The sequence below is a fragment of the Crocuta crocuta genome, unplaced genomic scaffold (genome assembly GCF_008692635.1).
Source record: "Crocuta crocuta isolate KB4526 unplaced genomic scaffold, BGI_CrCroc_1.0 scaffold94, whole genome shotgun sequence".
Classification (NCBI taxonomy): domain Eukaryota; kingdom Metazoa; phylum Chordata; class Mammalia; order Carnivora; family Hyaenidae; genus Crocuta; species Crocuta crocuta.
Window position 1 is genome coordinate 576,224 of NW_027530180.1, and position 20,188 is coordinate 596,411.

The following is a 20,188-nucleotide window of genomic DNA, read 5'->3' on the forward strand; positions in this document are numbered from 1 at the left end:
TAGCGCAACAATGATTTTCAGGACTAGATTCCTTAACACCTGCCCCTCGCCCATTTAGACCATCCCCCCCCAAAACCCCTCCAGTAACTCTGTTTGTTCTCCATATTTAAGAGCCTCTGATGTTTTGTCCCCCTCCCTGTTTTTATATTATTTTTGCTTCCCTTCTCCTACGTTCATCTGTTTCATCTCTTGAAGTCCTCAGATGGGTGAAGTCACGTGATAGTTGTCTTTGACTAATTTCGCCTAGCATGATACCCTCTAGTTCCATCCAAGTACCTGCAAGTGGCAAGATTTCATCCTTTTTTGATTGCCAAGGAATCTTCCACTGTGTATATATATACATACTACATCTTCTTTATCCATTCATCCATTGATGGACTTTTGGGCTCTTCCTATACTTTGGCTCTTGTCCATAGTGCTGCTGTAAACACTGGGCGGCATGAATGAATTTCATTTTGTTCATGAAATTCATGATTTTCTCCAGCACGTGAATTTAAATGCGGTGCAGTATTGCATTCTAACTACTCTTTATCCATTTTCCTGTTCACAAACCTCAGGGACATTTCCATTTTCTGTCAGTCAGATCCATGCTCCCGAGTCCTCTCATAAAGGTCTCCTTCTGCATGTGTACAAGAGGTTTTTTTAGGGTAGAGTGTTGTATTTAGAAGACTATGTATTTTGGGGTGGCTGGGTGCCTTCTGTCTCTATGAATTTACCTGTTCTGGACATTTCCCATAAATGGAATCATACAGTATGTGGTCTTTGGTTTCTGGCTCCTTTTACTTCGCATAATCTTTACAAAGTTCATCCACATTTCAGCAGTTTTAGTACTTCATTCCTTTTATGGTCAAATCATATTCCTCTGTATGGATACGCCACGTTTTGTTTATCTATTCATTAGTTGGTGGACATTTAGGTTGCTTCTGGTTTGGGGCTAGTATTAATCACCCTGCTATACATATTCATGTACAAGCCTTTGTGTGGAATATATTTCTCTTGTTAGGCACATTTTAATATTTTAATGTCACCAAGTTTACGAATCTTTTAAAAAAGTCAGTCTTCCCACTGCCAAGATCAGAAAGATATTATCCTATGCAGCAAAGGCAGTCCTAAGAGGAAAGTACATTGCACTCCAGGCCTATTTCAAGAAATTAGAGAAAGTGCAAGTGCAAAATCTAACAACTCGCCTAAAGGAACTTGAGGCAGAGCAACAAGAGCGCCCCAAACCCAGTAGGAGAAGAGAAAAATCAGGACAGAAATAAACAACATAGAGACCAAATAAATAATTGAACAGATCCATGAAACCAAGAGTTGGTTCTTTGAAAAAATAAACAAAATTGACAAACCTCTAGGGGGAGGGTCAGAGAGAGAGGGAGTCACAGACTGAAACAGGCTCCAGGCTCTGAGGTGGCAGTCAGCACAGAGCCCGACGCGGGGCTCGAACCCACGAACCGCGAGATCATGACCTAAGCAAAGTCGGACGTTTAACCGACTAAGCCACCCAGGTGCCCCTAGCCAGACTTCTAAAAAAGAAAAGAGAGAGCACTCAGACAAAATCATGAATGAAAATGGACGTATTACAACCAACCCCTCAGAAATACAAGCAATTATCAGGGAATACTATGAAAAATTATATGCCAACAAATTGGACAGAATTTGAAGATTCTAATTTGAATTTCTTCAAATTAGAAGAAATGGACAAATTCCTAAACACACACTCACTACCAAAATTCACACGGGAAGAAATAGAAAATCTGAACAGACCCATAACTAGTGAAGAAATCAAATCAGTTATCAAAAATCTCCCAACAAATAAAAGCCCTGGACCTGATGGCTTCCCAGGGGAGTTCTACCAGACATTTAAAACGGAATTAANTAAAAAAAAGAAAGATATTATCCTATATTTTATCTTGGCTACTCACCTTAAGGCCTTTAAACCATTTGGATGAGTTGATCTTGTTTTTTGATTTTTGAGGTTTTTTTGGGGAGGGGGTTAGGGAGAGTCTGATTTTGTACGTGATGCAGTATAGGAATATACATCTATTTTTGTGGATTTGGATACCAGGTAGAGTGACCAACTCTCCTCGTTTGCCTGGGTCTCGTTTTCTGGGACATAGGACTTTTTTTTTAAAGCTTTCTTAAAAAAATTTTTTTTTATGTCTTTATTTTATTTTGAGAGAGAGACAGAGAGAGTAGGAGTGGGGGAGGGGCAGAGAGAGAGGGAGATGCAGAATCTGAAGCAGGCTCCAGGCTCTGAGCTGTCAGCACAGAGCCCGATGCGGGGCTCGAACCCACAGGCCATGAGTTCATGACTTGAGCCAAAGACAGATGCTTAACCGACTGAGCCCCCCAGGTGCCCCTATAGGACTTTTCAAAGCTAGAACCAAGAGATCCCAGGGAGCTGGGATAAGCCAGTCACCCCAATACCAAGTATCTTGGCATTTACCGCATAGTTCATTCTCTCGTTTAAAACCACGTTTGTCATATGTTGCCAGTTTCTTGTATTTCTTTTATTGTCTTCCCTTGGTGTGGAAACTATATGTTCTACTTCTGACTAATCAAGGATACCATTCATTTGGGAAGAAAATGTAACTTTTGTCCAAGTTATTTGGTTTGTCTATTGTGAACATGAGATTACTTGTTTACAGCCCTGGATTTACACTTTTTAATGCTTACTTATTTATTTCGGGGGAGAGAGAGTACGAGCAGGACACGGGCAGAGAGGAGGGAGAGAGGGAATCCCCAGCAGGCTCCGCACTATCGGCACAGAGCCTGACGTGGTGCTGAAACTCACAAACCGTGAGATCATGACCTGAGCTGAAATTGAAGAGTCGGACGCTTAACTGACTGAGCCACCCAGGCGCCCCTGTATTTATGTAAACACACAGTGAAGTATGACATTTTATAGCTGTATTTGATCAGTCTTGTGTCCATCATTGTTACTTGTTTCCCCTGACTACCCTCTGGGTTCCCCTTTTCTTCCTGAAGTATATACCCTTTCTTGTTTCTTTTAGGGAAGGTCTGAAGGTAGTTAGCTCTCTCGGCCTTGTATATCTGAAAATGTCTTTGTTACTCACACTCTTCAATTACAGTTTGACTAAGTTTTCCATTAGTTTTCTCCCGTTCTTTGAAGACATTGCTCTATTCTGTTTTTTAAAATCAAAGTTATAATTGGGGCGCCTGGGTGGCTTAGTCGGTTAAGCGTCCGACTTTCGCTTAGGTCATGACCTCACGGTTCGTGGGTTTGAGCCCCGCGTCGGGCTCTGTGCTGACTGCCAGCTCAGAGCCTGGAGCCTGTTTCAGTCTGTGACTCCCTCTCTCTCTGACCCTCCCCTGCTCACGCTGTCTCTCTCTCTCTCCTAGAAATAAATAAAACATTAAAAAAAATTAAAAAAATAAAATTAAAATCAAAGTTATAATTAACATACTGTGTTATATTAGTTTCAGGTGCACAACTGACAATTCAACACTGTTCCCCATTGCTCTGTTGTCTGCTACGTGCTACAGTACGTGCCACAGAAGCGTTGGCTAGGACGATGATGTCTACGTACAGCTTTATGATTTATTTGCCGTGGCTGCTGCTAGTAGAAGCACCTGCTGCCTTTACTCCATCAGTCCTTATACTGTTCAGGCCACGGTCTCAGCCTTCCATGTCCCTCAAAGGCAGCAGAGAAGGGAGGGGTGACGGGGTAAATGGGAGTCTCACCCGCACCAGGCTATGTCTGCACATCTCTCGCCCAATCAGCTCTAATTAGCTCACTGAAACTGATTAGCAGAGCGAAAGGCTGGAAGGGGGGCCTCAACGTGGTCCCTTCACCATTGGTGGGTGGCATCCGCCCTGTCTTGGGTGAGTCCTGAATACCCACATGTCGAGGGTGTGCCAACACATGCCTCTCTGGTTTCCAGCCGAGTCTAGATTCCCCTCGGGGCAAAAGCTTTGCCTTGAATGCCAGACTGCTTGGCTCCTGCCAGCCCCTCCCCCCCACATTCCCACCTGGTCTACAGACCACCCACCCACCACTGTGGTTCCATCCGTCCCTGGATGGTTGTGTTGCTGGCTCCCATCCACCGGATTGGAACTTCCTGGAGGTTATCGCCAGCCCAAATCCGGCAAGGGATCCAACTTTCCTGGACACTGGATCCTCCACTGCCTTCACCCCAATTTTAACGTTCCCGTCACTGTTCCTGATCAGCTACTCTATCACCTGGTCTTCTCCACTGCGGAGTGAGGTCTTGGTCCAACAAAAATTTACAATACCTTAATTTACAGTAATTTAATTGCCTGAAGTCAGGCATGCATTTGGTGGCCACTAAGCACTTTTCATTGTCGTGATTTCAGAAATGCCACCTAATGTTCCTATGATTTCTAGGTGTAAATTGCATACACTTCTCCAGAAGTTTAACAGGGACTCAAGTGATCAAGGATATTTTACAGTCAAGTTCTGTTTCTTTCTTTTTAAGCAAAGACACTTTATCTTCCTGTACCAGTAAGTTAGCCTGTATTTTAAAATATTCTGTGTTAAGCATAGATTTCGACATTTCTCTTCATTAAAAATTAAAGTTGATAAAGAGAAGGAGCATGCGGTGCCTGGGTGCCTCAGTCAGTTAAGCAACCGACTTCCGCTCAGGTCATGATCTCACGATTCGTGGGTTTTAGTCCCGCATTGGGCTCTGTGCTGACAGCTCAGAGCCTGGAGCTGCTTCAGATTCTGTGTCTCCCTCTCTCTCTGACCCTCCCCTGCTCACGCTTTCTCTCTCTCTCTCTCAGAAATAAATAAAACAGTAAAAAAAAAAAAAAAAAGAGAGAGAGAAGCAGTAGAAGATAAAAATCCATGCTCTACTCAACCTTAACCTTTAGACCCGCCTTGACTTCTAACACTTCTACCAAGCCTTTATCACCAAGCAGAGTGCCCGGAGTTCATTCTTTCTAACCACTGAGTTACTGTTTCTGCCCCTGAATTAATATTTTATCACAACTGCCTTAGACTATTCTTTAGTTGTTTAACACGCTAACCTGATTTCATGGATTTGAATAGAAGTCCCTTAAAAGCTAGAATACGTAGCCCCTTCGTGTGTATGTGTATATATGTGTGTGTGCGTGTATGTATGTTTGTGTGTATGTATGTGTATACGTGTGTATGTGTCTGTGTGTATATGTGTCTGTGTGTGTCTCTGTGCGCGCGTGTCTGTGTATGGCTATGTGTCTGCATGCGTGTGTGCACATGTTTCTCTGTGTGTATGTATGTGTATGTAGGTCTGTGTGTGTGTGTGTGTGTGTGCGCGCGCGCGCGCGCGCTGTCCTTCACGGATCCCACACCAGCCTCAGGCTTGCCGTCGGAACGCAGCGCGCACAGGGGTCACAGGCTGGCCCTGCTCAGGGGCGCCCCCTCCCGGCCCGGGGCTCACCAGGAGCAGCTGCAGCAGCAGCACCAGCAGAAGCAGCAGGCGTTGGAGCCGCGGGTCCCGGGCGCGGGCTGGCCTGGCGTCGGGCCGGCGGTGTCCTGGGCCGCGGGCGTCTGCCGCTTCCGCATCTCCATCCGCTCGGATCCCATGGGCTGTAACAGCGCAAGGGGGGGGGGGGGGCAGTTACCACCACGCACGGCCCCGAGTCCGCCGTCTGGACCGCGGCGGGGACCGCGGGGGGGCGCAGTGCGACCCTGCGCGCGTCGCGTCTGCTTCTCTGGCAGCGCCGGTCCGCGAATACAGCCGAGACTCATTCCGAGTCCACCAGGCGCCAGGCGCTGCGAACAGGATGATGAATGAGGGTCCCCGCCCCGAGGCCCCCAGGCCGGCCGGGCGAACACTCCCGCCCCCCGCATGACGGCGTCGCGGGGAGGACGAGGAGCGCACGGCTCAGCCGGGGCGTTCCGTCGGGCTGGACGGCGGGGGCGCGGGTGCCCACGAGGCCAGGACCCGGAGGGGGGAGGGCGCCAGGCCAGAACGTCAGGTGCCACCACGGCAGGGGGAGCAGATGTCCCAAGAGGGAGCCAGAAGTCCGGGGAGGCCGCCCTGCCCTGAGACCCACTGACAGATTCAAGTCTAAACCTGCTGCGAAACCCTAAAGGAGTTACCCGCCGCGGGTGTGCGCAAAGCACTTGGACCCTGCGTGCTAATGAGTGCTGCTCACGATTCCCAGGAAGCAAGGGAGGGCGGTGGCCTGTGGCCTGCTCTGACCCAGGCCGGCGTCCGCGGGGACAGCCACCTTGGCCCACCTCGGTGGAGACGGAGTCATTGCGGGCAAGGCCATTGCCCCTCAACCTCTCCTCTTCCCGAGGCCCCACGAGAATGGCTGAAGGACACAAACCAAAAAGCAGTGGAAGAATGAGGAACTGCTGAGGGCACTTTTACATTTCATACTATCATTCGATTGTCGGTGAAATAAAAGCAAAAAAATACTGAAGCCACTTTAAAGAACCTTAAATAGGACTTCGGGGTTAAATTCTGGCTGGGTTATTTGTCCCAACCCTAGATTTATCTCTTTCTACTACTTCCTATTCTTATATTCTATTGGATTTTGTTTTAATTCTTACAGTTTTAGTCTATGTTTTATATTGGGTACGTAAAGTTCTCTTCATGAATTACTAAAGAATTGTTTCTGGCTACTCATGTCTGTCTTTTCATCCAGTTCAATTTTGGAATCAGCTTTTCAAGGTCCAGAAATACCCTGTTGGGATTTTGGTCAGGACCACACTAAATGTGTGGACTCCTGTCCACAGAGACCCATCCGAGCAGTTGGCGATGCCCGTGCTGAGGTGGCTCACTTGTTCAGAGGGCAGACACAGAGCCATCTACCCAGCTCACAGCCACATTTTACGGGCGACACTGGTAGACAGGCCCCCTCTAATGCCCCTCGGGGGAACCCTGGGCTCCCCCAGGCATCCCATTTTACCATGTCTGCAGCACTGCATTGGAGACAGACTGATGCTGATTTCACTTCATTTAGGACACTGAGATAGTTTGAGCAGGAGATGCCCAGGTAATTATTTTCTTTTGTCTTCTTTTCTTTCTCCCTCCCTCCCTCCCTCCCTTTCTCTTTTCCTTTTTTAAATTAGGCTCCACGCCCAGGGCAGAGCCAAACTCGGAGGGCTTGAACTCCCAACCCTGAAGTCAAGACCTGAGCTGAGATCAAGAGCTCAGGAGTTGGTCAAGAGTTGGTCGCTCTACCGAAGGAGCCCCCCAGGCGGCCTGGTAATTGTTGTTTTCTAAGAGATACTGATACANNNAAAAAAAAAAAAAAAAAGGAAAGAAAACCCAGTAGCTTCCCAGAAGGAAAGCTTATGACACGGTAATGTCAACAGGTTTCTAGGGACTGAATTTCCAACATCTCTGCCACACTGGGTCTTCCCAATCAGTACCTGAAATATTTGTTCATTTAGATTCTCTCTTCTGTGTATTTTAAAGGCTTTCCTCCAAAAGGTCTTGCAGATTTTTGAGAGGTTCATTTTTGAGTATGCTATAGATTAGTTTTTGCTGCTGTTGTAAAGAGCATGCTTCTAGATAGTTATTTTGGTGTGTAGGAAGGCAAACTGGTCTCTGCCTGCCTTGTGCTGAATTCTCTTATGAGTTCTAGTAGTCTTTCTACGGGTTCTCTTGGGTTTTCTAGTTGGATGATTATACTGTCTATAGTCACACTTGTCTGTTTACTTTCTGGACCTTTCCAAGTACAAGCACCCTTCCTCTCTTACTGGTCTTATTTCACTGGCCAGGAAGTTCCATAATTGTTGAAAGTAGCAGTATTATTAGGCACCTTTGTCTTTTTTAATGATAGCACTGTGTCCCCATGTGTGATGTGTGCTGGAGGTCTGTGGGAGAGGAGAATGTCAAGGATTGAAGCAAAGTTTCTTCTGTTACTTACATAGTACAAAACACGTTGTGCCTGCCTATCTTATTAGTTAGCATGTTTCATTTGTTTGTACACGCCTCATTTTTTTGTAAACTTCTGGAAGGCTTTTAATGATTTAGTGAGCACACTCTGAGAGTACATTGTATGGTTGCCCATGGTGAAATATAGCCTTTAGAAATCAAAGGCAAATGTCATCAAAATCTGTTAAATGTTTTTGAAAACAGCTTTATTGACGTGTAACAGACATACAGTTTACACGGGTTTAAAGGGAAGAATTTGGGGAGTTTTGGCAAGTACATACCCGCGAAACCACCACCACAGTCAAGCCCATGTTATCAACTGCAACCTTCCTCACACCTCCTGGGCATCCCTCCCTCCTGCTCCTGACCATCACTCATCTCTCCCACCATATGCCAATTGGCATCTTTAAAGAATTTCATGCAAATGGAATATTTTTTGTCCGGCTTCTTTCTTAGTGTAACTGTTTTGTGATGGTTATGTGTATCATTCATTCCTTTTTAAAAAATTTCTGAGCAGTATTTCATTGTCTAGATGTACACACAATTTGCTTATCCATGTATCTACTCTGGACTTTTGACAGTTCCTAAAAGGATTATATATATAATATATACATACATACATACATATATGTATATATATATATGAGACATTGTCTTCTTTTTAAAAAATATTTTTAATATTTATTATTTTGTTTTTTGGGGGGAAGGGGAGGGCAGACAGACAGGAAGACACAGATCAGAGGCAGGCTCCAGGCTCTGAGCTGTCAGCACAGAGCCTGGCGTGGGGCTCAAGCTCACGCACTGTGAGATCATGACCTGAGCCAAAGTCGGACGCTCAACCGCCTGAGCCACCCAGGCGCCCGAAGATGTTGTCTTCTTTTGAGCATAGAAGTCTTTCATCAGACAAGATGAGGGGTACATGTTGCTGAGATTATATTAAAATTTACAGCACAGTGTACAGTTATAACGTGTTTCTACTCTGTTCTCCCATATTGAGTAATGCTTGATTAGTTCTTTTTTAGTATTTCTTTTGGCCTAGTCATGCTTGATAACCGTTTCCCTAACTTAGAATTCCTTTCTTTTCTCAGTGTTCCATGTTTCAATTCATCTTTGTAGCTTCAACTTGGTCTCATAATGTATTTAATTTTTCCTCTGTTTAACATTAGGATTTCTTGTATGGTTTCCTGGAAACATGACATGTGGTTCAGTAATTTTGACATCTTGAATCACTTAAAGCTTTGGCTAAATAAGAAATATATGCTAGTCCTGTAAAATGTACAAACAACCTATCCCCTTTCAGCTCCAAAATTTCTAGATGAATAGCTATGGTTTTCACTCGATTACTAAATGCTGGGGCGTTGGGTGGAGAGAGCTGTTAGCCTTGAGGATTTATGCCCTGGCTAAACCAGGCTGGAATATGAGAGCATGAGGAAAAGCAAACAGGGCTGAATATTAAAGATCAGCAACATGCTGATAATTCTTGAAGCTGTGTCATTAACACATGAACTGTTGAGACCTTCCTCTCGACATTTCCGTTATGCTTGAAAGTTTTCCTTAATAAAGCAATTATTCAAATTTAAACTGTTGAGTTGTACCACACAACTGTATTGAGAATATGAATCTATTAAGAACATGAATTTCCTGCTCTGAATAGTTAATGAATTAGTGAATTTCTTAGTTTTGAATCACCTTTCCCTTACTAAGTAAACTCTTCTTGGGGCTAAAAGATGGTTATTCTTTTATTATACTGTTGAAATGGTTTAGGTAATATTTTATTTTATTAATTTTATTGTTTTTTAATTTTTTTTAATGTTTTATTTATTTCTAGGAGAGAGAGAGAGAGACAGAGTGAGCAGGGGAGGGTCAGAGAGAGAGGGAGTCACAGACTGAAACAGGCTCCAGGCTCTGAGCTGGCAGTCAGCACAGAGCCCGACTCGGGGCCCGAACCCACGAACCGCGAGATCATGACCTAAGCGAAAGTCGGACGCTTAACCGACTAAGCCACCCAGGCGCCCCTTAGGTAATATTTTATAAGGGATTTAAAAATCTATCTGTCTATCTTTATTAGGAAATTATTTTCATCCTGAATTCATCAGAATTTTCCCGTAAAATTACTGGAATCTTTTAAGAGTGGCTTTCTGNTAATTTTTTCTTTGACTTCTGTTCTTTTTCAGTTTCTTTCTTTGAGTCATTATGGTATTTTAAATGTTCTTTAAAAAAATCCATCCATTTCATCTAGCTTATGAATTTACTGAAACTCATTATTAGTCATAACTGTCAGAATGAGATGCTTTAAATTACTGCCTGCTTGTTTAAAAGACAAATGTGTAGTCACTTATTGGGAGAGTCCCATAGTTCGTTGTCACTAAATCTCCTTAGAGACTTTGTTTTTCAATGTTATGGCTAATTAATATGAAGCCTAAAAACATGAATTAAATGAATTCTACCTATTTATGAGATTTTTTTAAGAAGTTTTTTTAAAATTTATTTTTGAGAGAGAGAGAGAGAGAGAGAGAGAGCACGAGCTAGGGAGGGGCAGAGAGAGAGAGGGAGACACAGAATCCAAAGCAGGCTCCTGGCTCTGAGCTGTCAGCACAGAACCCAACACAGGGCTCGAACTCACAAACTATGAGATCATGACCTGGGCTGAAGTCAGATGCCTAACCAACTGAGCCACCCCGGAGCCCCTATTTGCAAGATTTTTAAAATATGCCACTGGTATGTATGGGCTCAGCTAGTCTTTCAGACAATGGCATATGAGAACATATGATCCGATCAGCCAAACTAGCTTCATGGATCTTTCCTCCTTTGCCTTCATCGTATTTGTGGCAGAACTCTGTACAAATTTCATTTCCATTTATTCTTTCTAAATAACACGGAATCACTGTTTCTTCATCACTGCTACTCTCTTCCTCTTTTGGTAAATGTCTGATACAGTCCTACTGGGCATCACGTCAGTGTCTGTTTGGAAGACTCAAGCGGGTCACATGCCTAACGCCCCGGTAGCTGGCTGCCTTTGCTTGAGAAATTCTTTGAATGCAAAATCAATGGCAGTGACCTCAGATGCTTTATTCTATAATTTATGGCATTTAAAAAGCAGCCTGAGGAGATGAGAATACTATAAGTTGACAATTTATTAAATATTTAGGTCTTAATGAAAAAATAATCCTACTCAAACATGGCTTTTCCAAATTCCCAGGAACCTGGCATTTAAGAGAATTCTTTCAAAGTTCAAGTAAAAGCCAAGGCAAACTCTTAATCTTGATCATGGTTTTTTAGTAATTTGGAATAAAAAAGTTATCTTAAATTTTTAAAAATGTTTTATTTATTTCTGAGAGAGAGAGAGAGTGTGTGTGTGTGTGTGTGTGTGTGTGTGTGAACAGGGGAGGGTCAGAGAGAGAGGGAGACACAGAATCAGAAGCAGGCTCCAGGCTCTGAGCTGGCTGTCAGCACAGCCTGATGTGGGGCTTGAACCCACGAACTGTGAGATCATGACCTGAGCCGAAGTTGGAGGCTTAACCGACTGAGCCACCCAGGCGCTCCAAAAGTTGTTATCTTAGAAAAAAAAATTAACCTACCCATAATTAGCTCAGGAAAGTTATTGCTTACTTTCTGGTAAAGTTGAACCTGGTGGCTGGATTCCATTAATAGTTTATTTTCATTACAGTTCCCAACCTCTGAAGCCATTTCTTGAATTGCACATGGGAATATGCTGACACGTCAAGTATTACATGAAAAAAATCTGATCTCTAAGGCCCAAGAACTAAGCTCCTGTTACAATCATGGACAAGTGTGGGGGTGGCCTGGGTGGCTCAGTTGGTTGAGCACCTGACTTTGGCTCAGGTCACGATCTCCCTACTCTGTGCTGACAGCTCAGCGCCTGAAGCCGGCTTCAGATTCTGTTGTCTCCTTCTCTCTCTGCCCTTCCCCCACTCACACTTCTCTCTCAAAAAATAAACAAACCTTAAAAAAAAAACAGAATCGTGGGCAAGGGTACAGACTCACAGACCATATCCCAATGATCGAGAACCAAGTACCTTAAGGGACCTAAATTCAAAGCCATCCTCAGCAATTCTTAGAAGACGATCATACCATCGGGGGGGCCAGAAAGAGTTAAACAAGGAAACATGAGAGGATAAATTCCCACGAAGGCAACCCCAATCCTAAATCCATCTATACAGCCTCTGAGTTCCGTTTTCTTTAACAAACCTTGGCTCTTGAAGTATCCTCCCTCTGGGCAAGTACTGCTCTGTAGATCTCAAGTTTGTGAAAATTAATAAAGGGAAACCTCACTAAAATCGAGTTGGGAGACCAGAAGGGGGAGCTCTCACCCCTTACACGCAATGTCAATTACAGGAAGAACTGCCAGTTACATTCCCCAACAGAAGACTCCTTAACAGGAAAGAATCATCAATTACAGGCCACAACAGGAAAAGAGACACATTGCATCTCCTAAAAGAAACGGACTACCCCAGCAACTCAGCCAATGAGAAACCATCATCACCCCGAACTCTTGCTTTTCTCAAATGGATATTGTTTCAAACAACCCCTCCCCCAACTTCCTCCTTCTCTATAAAATAACCTTACTCTCCTTTGTTCGACTAGCCTATGGGGTTTGCCTGTCCTGAACTGCAATTCTCTAATAAACTTGTTTTTTGCTGGTAAAAGAAACCTTTATTTTTATCATTGTAAATTTCCTTAATTTCTGTTTTCATTTCCATTTTTCTTCATCTACTTTCTTGAAAACTATTTCTCCTCGCCTCTGGCAAATTCTCAGTTCATTTACTTTCTGTCATTGCTGTTTTCTAATTAATGCATTTTGGGCTACACATTTTTATCCAATCACTGCTTTGATCATAGCTAGGAGTTTTGATATGTGGCACCAGTGTTTAATTACAAACAGCTCAAATCTAATTTCAACTTTCTTTTTATCCTAGGTTTTTCAGAAGTTTATTCTCAAGGGGGGCCTGGGTGGCTCAGTTAGGCGTCTGACTTCGGTTCAGGTTCAAGATCTCACGGTCTGTGAGTTGGAGCCCTGCATCGGCTCTGTGCTGACAACTCAGAGCCTGGAGCCTGCCTGGGATTCTGTCTCCCTCTTCCTCTGCCCCTCCCCTGCTTGCACTCTCCCCCTCCCCCCCTCAAAAAATAAAAATAAACAAACATTAGGGGCGCCTGGGTGGCTCAGTCAGTTAAATGTCGGACTTTGGCTCAGGTCATGATCTCACAGTCCATGGGTTCAAGCCCCGCGTCGGGGTCTGTGCTAACAGCTCAGAGCCTGGAACCTGTCTTCAGATTCTGTATCTCCCTCTCTCTCTGACCCTCCCCTGCTTGCCCTCTCTCTCTCTCTCAAAAATAAATAAAACATTAAAAAAGACATTAAAAATTTTTAGAAGTTTATTTTTAAATGTCTTGACTAGCCTGTCATTAGCTTCTATATATTTTTATAGGGATTAGAAAATGTAGCTTGTATTTACCACTTTTGACTATATTGAGATTTTGGGGTAACCTTCTCCAAGGTTTAAAAAGATGTAGCTTTACTTAGCTATAGTTCTGCATTTTTCAGAATGTCATATAAATGAAATGACACAGTATGCAGCCACCTCTAGAATTTTCCATTCATTTTCTGGGATCATAATGTCATTGGAGGCAAGAACCTATTAGTGTGGTCACTTGCCTCAGAGCAGAATCACTACCTCCCAAACCAATGGTGTCTCTCTAATTCTTTACATATTTTGGAAAGATTCCCTTTTTTATTTTTAAGAGACAGAGAGAGAGAGAGAGAGAGAGAGAGAGTGTGTGTGTGTGTGTGTGTGTGAGAGAGAGAGAGAGAGAGAGAGAGAGACCGAGCAAGGGGCAGAGGGAGAGAGAGAATCCCAAGCAGGCTCTGTACTGTCAGCACAGAGCCTGTCGTGGGGCTCAGTCCCAGAAACTGTGAGATCACGACCTGAGCAGAAATCAAGATGCTTCTCCGACTGAGCCACCCAGGCGCCTCTAGAAAGATTCTTTAAATCATAATAGATGTAAGAAGGCTGTCAACCCAATGATGTTTCACAATCAGATATTTCAAGAAAGCTGATCTATAAGCATGAGGGACTGTGTGCAGCTCCCCTACCTGAGATGAGGACGGTGGGAACGGGTGGACCCAGCAATGGACACCCCTCCCTGCTACTAACAACTCCATCGGTCCCACCGCCCTCTCGTGAGCCTCTGCTGCAGAAGTAACGGATTGGAGTTTTGCCTTTTCTCTGCTTTCACACTGAAGAAGTTCCTAATGAAGTCAAATCGGGGAGGGAGGAGAAGGCAGAGAATGGTTTCTGGTGCTTTATAGCTTCCATACTTCCAGGTATAGCAACTCTACGAGGTCGACTACACGGAAGCGTGCGACCTCGTCTGCACTAAGCACACCGGCTCATGCCAGCTGTACCTTCCTTCCTGTCGTACCCTGTGCCTCCCTTCCCCGATATATGTATTTCTTGAGCCTGTTCAAATGATTGGAACAAAGCTCCCTTCCTCATGGGCCACTTCTGGTCATTTATCTTCCATGGCTCGCTGAGCTCCCACTGACAGTGGCGCCCAGATGCATCAAAGGGTGGTGATACTCCCAAGAGTATTCTCTGTGCTGCAGCCTTTTAAAAAATTTTTTAAAAATGTTTTTATTTATTTTTGAGAGACAGAGAATGAGCAGGGGAGGGAGAGAGAGAGAGAGAGAGACAGAATCCAAAGCAGGCTCCAGGCTCTGAGCTGTCAGCACAGAGCCCAATGCGGGGCTTGAACTCCCCAACCATGAGATCATGACCTGAGCCCAAATCAGACACTTAACTAAGCCACCCAGGCACCCCTCTATGCTGCAGGCCTTAAGAAAGACTCTCATTTCCTTGTTTTCTGCAGTAACATTTCTGAGCATTAAGCAGAAGCTGCTCCTAAATTTACCTTTCTCTTGGTCTTCAGCTTTTCCCCAGTCTGGAAAAGCTGTTTCTAACATGATTTTGCCCTGGATGCAGGAAGACTTTCCACAGATACCACCCTTACTTTGATGTGTTCTACACCCCGACACTGCCACGGGGCAAGCACATCCCGGGCGTGCTCCACAGCAGTGTGGCAGGGGGTGAGTGTGAGCCTCACGCCTGTTCTGCAAATGCGTGTTCTTCAAGTCGGGTGCTCACCTTGGGGTGCGGGTGGTGGAGGAAACTAGGATCCAGGTCCCTCTCAGATGATGCCTAACTTCTGAAGAACTAGAAGGACTCAAGTGAACGGCTGGGGAAAGGGGACTGACGGTTCAAAGTCCTTACACGTGCTGGAGGGAGGTGCACCTCTGGTGTGATGAGCAGCGGGCTTCCAGGACCTGAAGGGGGCGTTTTCTGAGGGTGTTTGGCTTTGAGCAGGGGTTAACCCACAGGAAGTCTCTTTCATTCAAGAATCTGTACCTTGTGGGGCGGGGCGTGGTACCTGGGTGGCTCAGACTCTTGGTTTCGCCTCAGGTCAGGATCTCGGGTTTTGTGAGTTTCAAGCCCCTCCTCAGGCTCTGGGCTCGCCTTGTGGAAGCCTGCTTGGGATTCGTGGTCTCCCTCTCTGTGCCTCTCCCCTGCTTGGGATTCGTGGTCTCCCTCTCTCTGCCTCTCCCCTGCTCAGGTTCAGTCTCTCAAGGTAAATAAAGAAACTTTAAAAAAAGAGCCAAAAGAATCTACACCACGAAGTTTGAAAAACAGGCCAACTAAAGTCAGATGGGTCCATTTTACTACTCAGCTCTCCCTGGGGTCGGCTACTTGGTCTGAAAACAGCAACAGGTGAACAGAGCTTTCCCTGAGTCGCCTTGTCCAAGCTTAACACCGGATCACCTGATGCTAAGTAAGTCGCAGCCAAGCCCACTGCCTGTTTAAGGCTTCTACCCATTGTTATTATTATTATTAGCTTCTGGGAAAGAAGATGAACTCAGGTCAACAGTGATGTTTCTATTTTCTTTAGATGGATTGATTTCAGAATCAACCAATTGCAAGTCCGAGGGAATGCCGGTCCATTGCCCTGCGGTATACTCATCACCAGAGAGAAGTCCAGCTCATGAAATGTGAACCAAGAGCTGGAAGTGACTTGCACTGACTTCAACATGGTCAAATGGACCAACACCCCAGTCAGAGCTGTGTCTTCCACTTTATATGACCCAGAGAGCAAACAGTGTTTAGGAGCTCGTGGGTTTTGGTGGGAGGTCTTAACTCTTTCTCTGGATGAAACTGTGAGCTTTCAAAACTTTTTGTCTTGGTTTTATGGTCTGAATAATGTGGGGGCTATTTTAAGACAAAACCGGCTCATTGTTCTAGGAGGGGAAGTCAACTGAAAGCTTACTAATAACAATAGACATTTTAGAATTATAACTACTTCCAGACGGATGCACACACATGTCCTCACCTCTTAAAGTACTTAAGCACATTACCATCTGCTTCGCAGGGACTTTGAATGGAAATCTTTACTCTTCTGTTTAAGTAGCTGCGGCCAAGTTTAAGACTATAATAGTGATGTCTTTCTCTTCTGCTGTTACTAAATGAACATATTGTATAACTCAACTTTTATAATTGCTTTTGGGAAATATTACAAATAATAAGAGTATGATCTGAAGGAAATTAATCAATTATGTATGTTTTAAATCATCCTTTCTTAATACCAACCAACAATTAGAGAACATTTTGCAAGTACTGATTGAAATCTTCCTCCTGGGCTTTTCTTATCCTAAGAGACCCATGGGAATTTCTCAAGGAGATTGTAGATGGGTGTATTCTCCTTGATAATATGGCCCTGAAGCACCTCTCAAAGAACTAAACGTGAATTAGAATGTTTGTGGGGCTGCTTTGGGAAATCTTCACATCATTAAAGAATGTGTCAGTCAGTCATTAATGGTGTACATGAGAATTTATGCCAGCTTTTTAGTGCTTCTCAGCAAGGAATGGGCCCTCCAAGAAAAATTTATGACTAATCACTGCAAATTACAGAAAAAAAAAAAAAGGACAGCATATTTGCAACATGGAAAAATTAACGCCTAAATTCAGACTTCCTTCAGTGGACACACCTACTCATCATCTCCATCTTCCTCTATCAGTAGCAGCTCTGCGGTCTATTCAGTTGTCCACGATAGGCTTGAAGCCGCCTTTGCTTCCAACTCATGGCAAAGCACATGAAGTCTGTTCCCAGGATGCCTTTCACGTCCATCCCCTGCTCTTTCTCCACATGCCTTAGTTAACATCTGCAGCCTTGGGTTATGAAGGAAGTCTCTGCCCTCCATTCTGGCCTCTGCTCACTAGAATAAGGGTAAGATTCTGGAAGGAGCTATGAGCGAGTTATCATTGCCCTTCCTCCCTCTATGGTCTCTCTTTTTAACTCCTTCTGAGATACCGTTTTAGGTGGTACTTGGTAGGGAAGGGGTTGACTTTGGGATGAGTGTGCTTTTGCCTGGGAGATACGTCTTCATTTTGGGTAGCTTGGAACGTAAGGGGGGGCGGGGAGAGAAGCACAGGCTATTGGGGGCACCTGGGTGGTTTAGTCAGAAGAGCGTGTGAACTCTTGATCTCAGGGTCGTGAGTTTGAGCTCCACGTTGGGCATAGAGATTAAAAAAAGAAAAAGAACAAGTTTTCTTTTTTAAAAAATGTTTGTTTATTTTTAAGAGAGAAAGAGCACAAAGGAGAAGGGCAGACAGAGAGGGAGACACAGAATCTGAAGAAGGTAGTAGGCTCCATGCTGTTGGTGCAGAGCCCCACGCAGGGCTCGAACTCACGAACTGTGAGATCATGATCTGAGCGGAAGTCAGACGCTGAAACGACTGAGCCCCCCAGGTTTTCTGATGCCGCTCCCGCTACGGCTCTGAAGAACCGCGAGGGAAGCAGCATGGGCCGTGCCAGGTCATCAGGGTTAGAGATCTGGCAAAGACCAAGGGCAGAAACTGGGCAGGACTGACGTCTGCTTCTCGGATTTTCCTGGTGTTATGTCTGGGGACCTAACTGCTGTGGAAGGTGGAAAGCTGGAGGGCAGATGTGGTCAAGAGAAGTGAATATTCGTTTTGGGGCTATGTAACTAGCATTGCACATTAGTCAAATTTGACACTTTCCTAAACTGACATTTCTTTTCCTGTAACAGTAGTTGGCGTCTCATCTGTTCACCACACCCAAACATTGTAAAAAGAAACCTACATCAAGACATCAATATAGTGATTCTTTCATGATGGTAGAATAGCAGAGCCTAGCATATACGAGGCACTAGAGATAATACAGATACACATATTTATATACAGACATAGCTGTAGAACATACATGCACACACATATAAGCACAATATGGATAGCACAAGGACTCAATAAATTAACCTGCCCGTTTTCATTAAAGGAAAATAATTGCCAATGCATGAACAAATTCCACCTCATCCCTCTGTCAAAAGTATTAAAATCAGGGGCGCTTAGGTGGCTCAGTCAGTTATAGTGTCCGACTTTGGCTCAGGTCACAATCTCATGGTACATGAGTTCAAGCCCCGCACTGGGCTCTCTGCTCTGAGAACAGAGCCTCCTTCTGGATCCACTGTCCTCCTCCCTCTCTCAAAAATAAAAATGAAAACATTTGAAAAATATGAAAATCAGTCATTTGGGGGGGGGGTGCCTGGGTGGATCCATTGATTAAGCCTCTGACTCTTGGTTTCGGCGCAGGTCATGATCTGCCGGTTTGGGAGTTTGAGCCCCGAGTCAGGCTCTGCTCACCGCGTGGAACCTGCTTGGGATTCAATCTCTCTCTCTCTCTCTCCCCCTCTGTCTCTGCCCCTCCCCTACTTGCTCTCTCGCTCTCACTCAAAATAAACTTTTAAAAAATCAGTCCTTTTTGTTTTTACATTTAAAAGTTTAGCTGCTTCTTCATTTTCATAGCAAGACCCCTAAGCCAACAGTCGGTGTAACGATTCCACGCAGCCACGGCAGCTACTGAAACGGGAATGGTACCTGTGCACACAGCCCGGAACAGCTGACGTCATGGAGGAATACCAAGTGACGTCATGAGGGAATACCAAGTGACATCACGAAGGCATGCCAAGCGACGTCACGAAGGCTTACCAAGTGAGGCGGCCGCGCGGAGCAGCCTCCACTGCTGCTGGGAGAGCACGCCGGCCCGACCCCTTTGGGACACACAGAACCCACCACGGCGGACCGGCCGCCGCAGTGCCCGGTGTGCGCCGCCCGGAAAGCCCGCACGATTAGGCTCTTCTTGGATGGACTATACACAGTAGCCTGAAACGACCCGAACGTTCGTCAACAGCAGGATGGCTCCGTTGTGGGGGACTCCTCCAACGGAACATGACTCAGCCAGGAGAACGGCGGGTGGAGACTCTCAGCCACAAGGTGGAGCAGAGAGGCCGGAGGGAAAGACGCCGCCCCCTGCGGGCTTGAGCGCAGAACACCAGCCCTGGCCGGCGCTGCCCCGCCTCGGCGCGGGGGTCTGGGCTCCGGCAGCGCCGCCCCCGATCTGGGCGCTGGGCGCGGGTTCAGGGGTGAGGGCGCATCACCCACACGCGCGCTGCTCTCTGACACGGCGTTACAGCGGGCGTGAGCCCGGGACAGCTGAGCGGACGTGGCAGTGCAAGGAGGGGACGTCTGCCACCTGCCAGGGGTCGGCTTCCCGGGCCTCCGACGCCTCGAACAGGGAGCACGGCCGGGCGCTAGGAGGGAGCACGTCAACCCCCCTCGCCCAGGGAAGCGTTCCTTTGCGATCTGCCGTCCCTGCGAGGGGTTTACCCCGTGCTTTCAATGTTTTTTGACCCAGGTGTCAAAGAACCAGAAGGCGTTACGGAGGAGGAACTTTGAAACCGTGTACGAGTGAGTGAGAGGGTGTCCGTTTGACACGGGAACCCTCCACAGTTCCCGGCAGTCGCCGCCCTGCACGCGGCTGCTGGGGGCCGCAGCACCCCGGGGCGCTGTCACCCAAGACACCGTGCCAAACGCGGGCGGGATGGCTTCCCGACACCCTTCCTGGCTGCTTTGTTCCACGGCGTCTCAACGGCGGAAAACTGCGCCGCGTCTCTGACGACTCCATGGGGGGATCAGGCAAAGAAAGGGTGCGGAGGTCGAAAACAAGACCAGGTCACTTGCTTTCAAGGGTTTTCCTGCCGAGCAGGTCACACGCTTACTGAGCGGCCCCTGAAGCGGCCGTGGGGGCGGGTGGGGCCCGAGCCTGACCGTCCCTGCCTCCCTGCCGCGGCTCACGTCGTAGGCAAGGAAACACAACCATGACAACAAGCAGGCGAGAAGACTTCGGGCCTGAGATGTGCTACGAGGATGCTGAAAGGGCTGGTGCCCATAGCATGACGGGG

The 20,188-nt window shown here is 46.0% G+C and overlaps 1 protein-coding gene across 1 annotated transcript in view; it reads right to left on the bottom strand.

Moving 5' to 3' along the window:
* RGS20 (regulator of G protein signaling 20) overlaps nucleotides 1-20,188 on the bottom strand; it is a 77,037-nt gene that overhangs the window by 11,236 nt on the left and 45,613 nt on the right. Inside the window, exons 4-8 of the mRNA XM_077765016.1 lie at nucleotides 18,926-18,972; nucleotides 13,182-13,187; nucleotides 10,749-10,791; nucleotides 9,751-9,759; nucleotides 5,407-5,555 (exon numbers count right to left, since the gene is read on the bottom strand). Coding sequence (XP_077621142.1) covers nucleotides 5,407-5,555; nucleotides 9,751-9,759; nucleotides 10,749-10,791; nucleotides 13,182-13,187; nucleotides 18,926-18,972 — 254 coding nt within the window. The remainder of the gene's footprint in view (nucleotides 1-5,406; nucleotides 5,556-9,750; nucleotides 9,760-10,748; nucleotides 10,792-13,181; nucleotides 13,188-18,925; nucleotides 18,973-20,188) is intronic.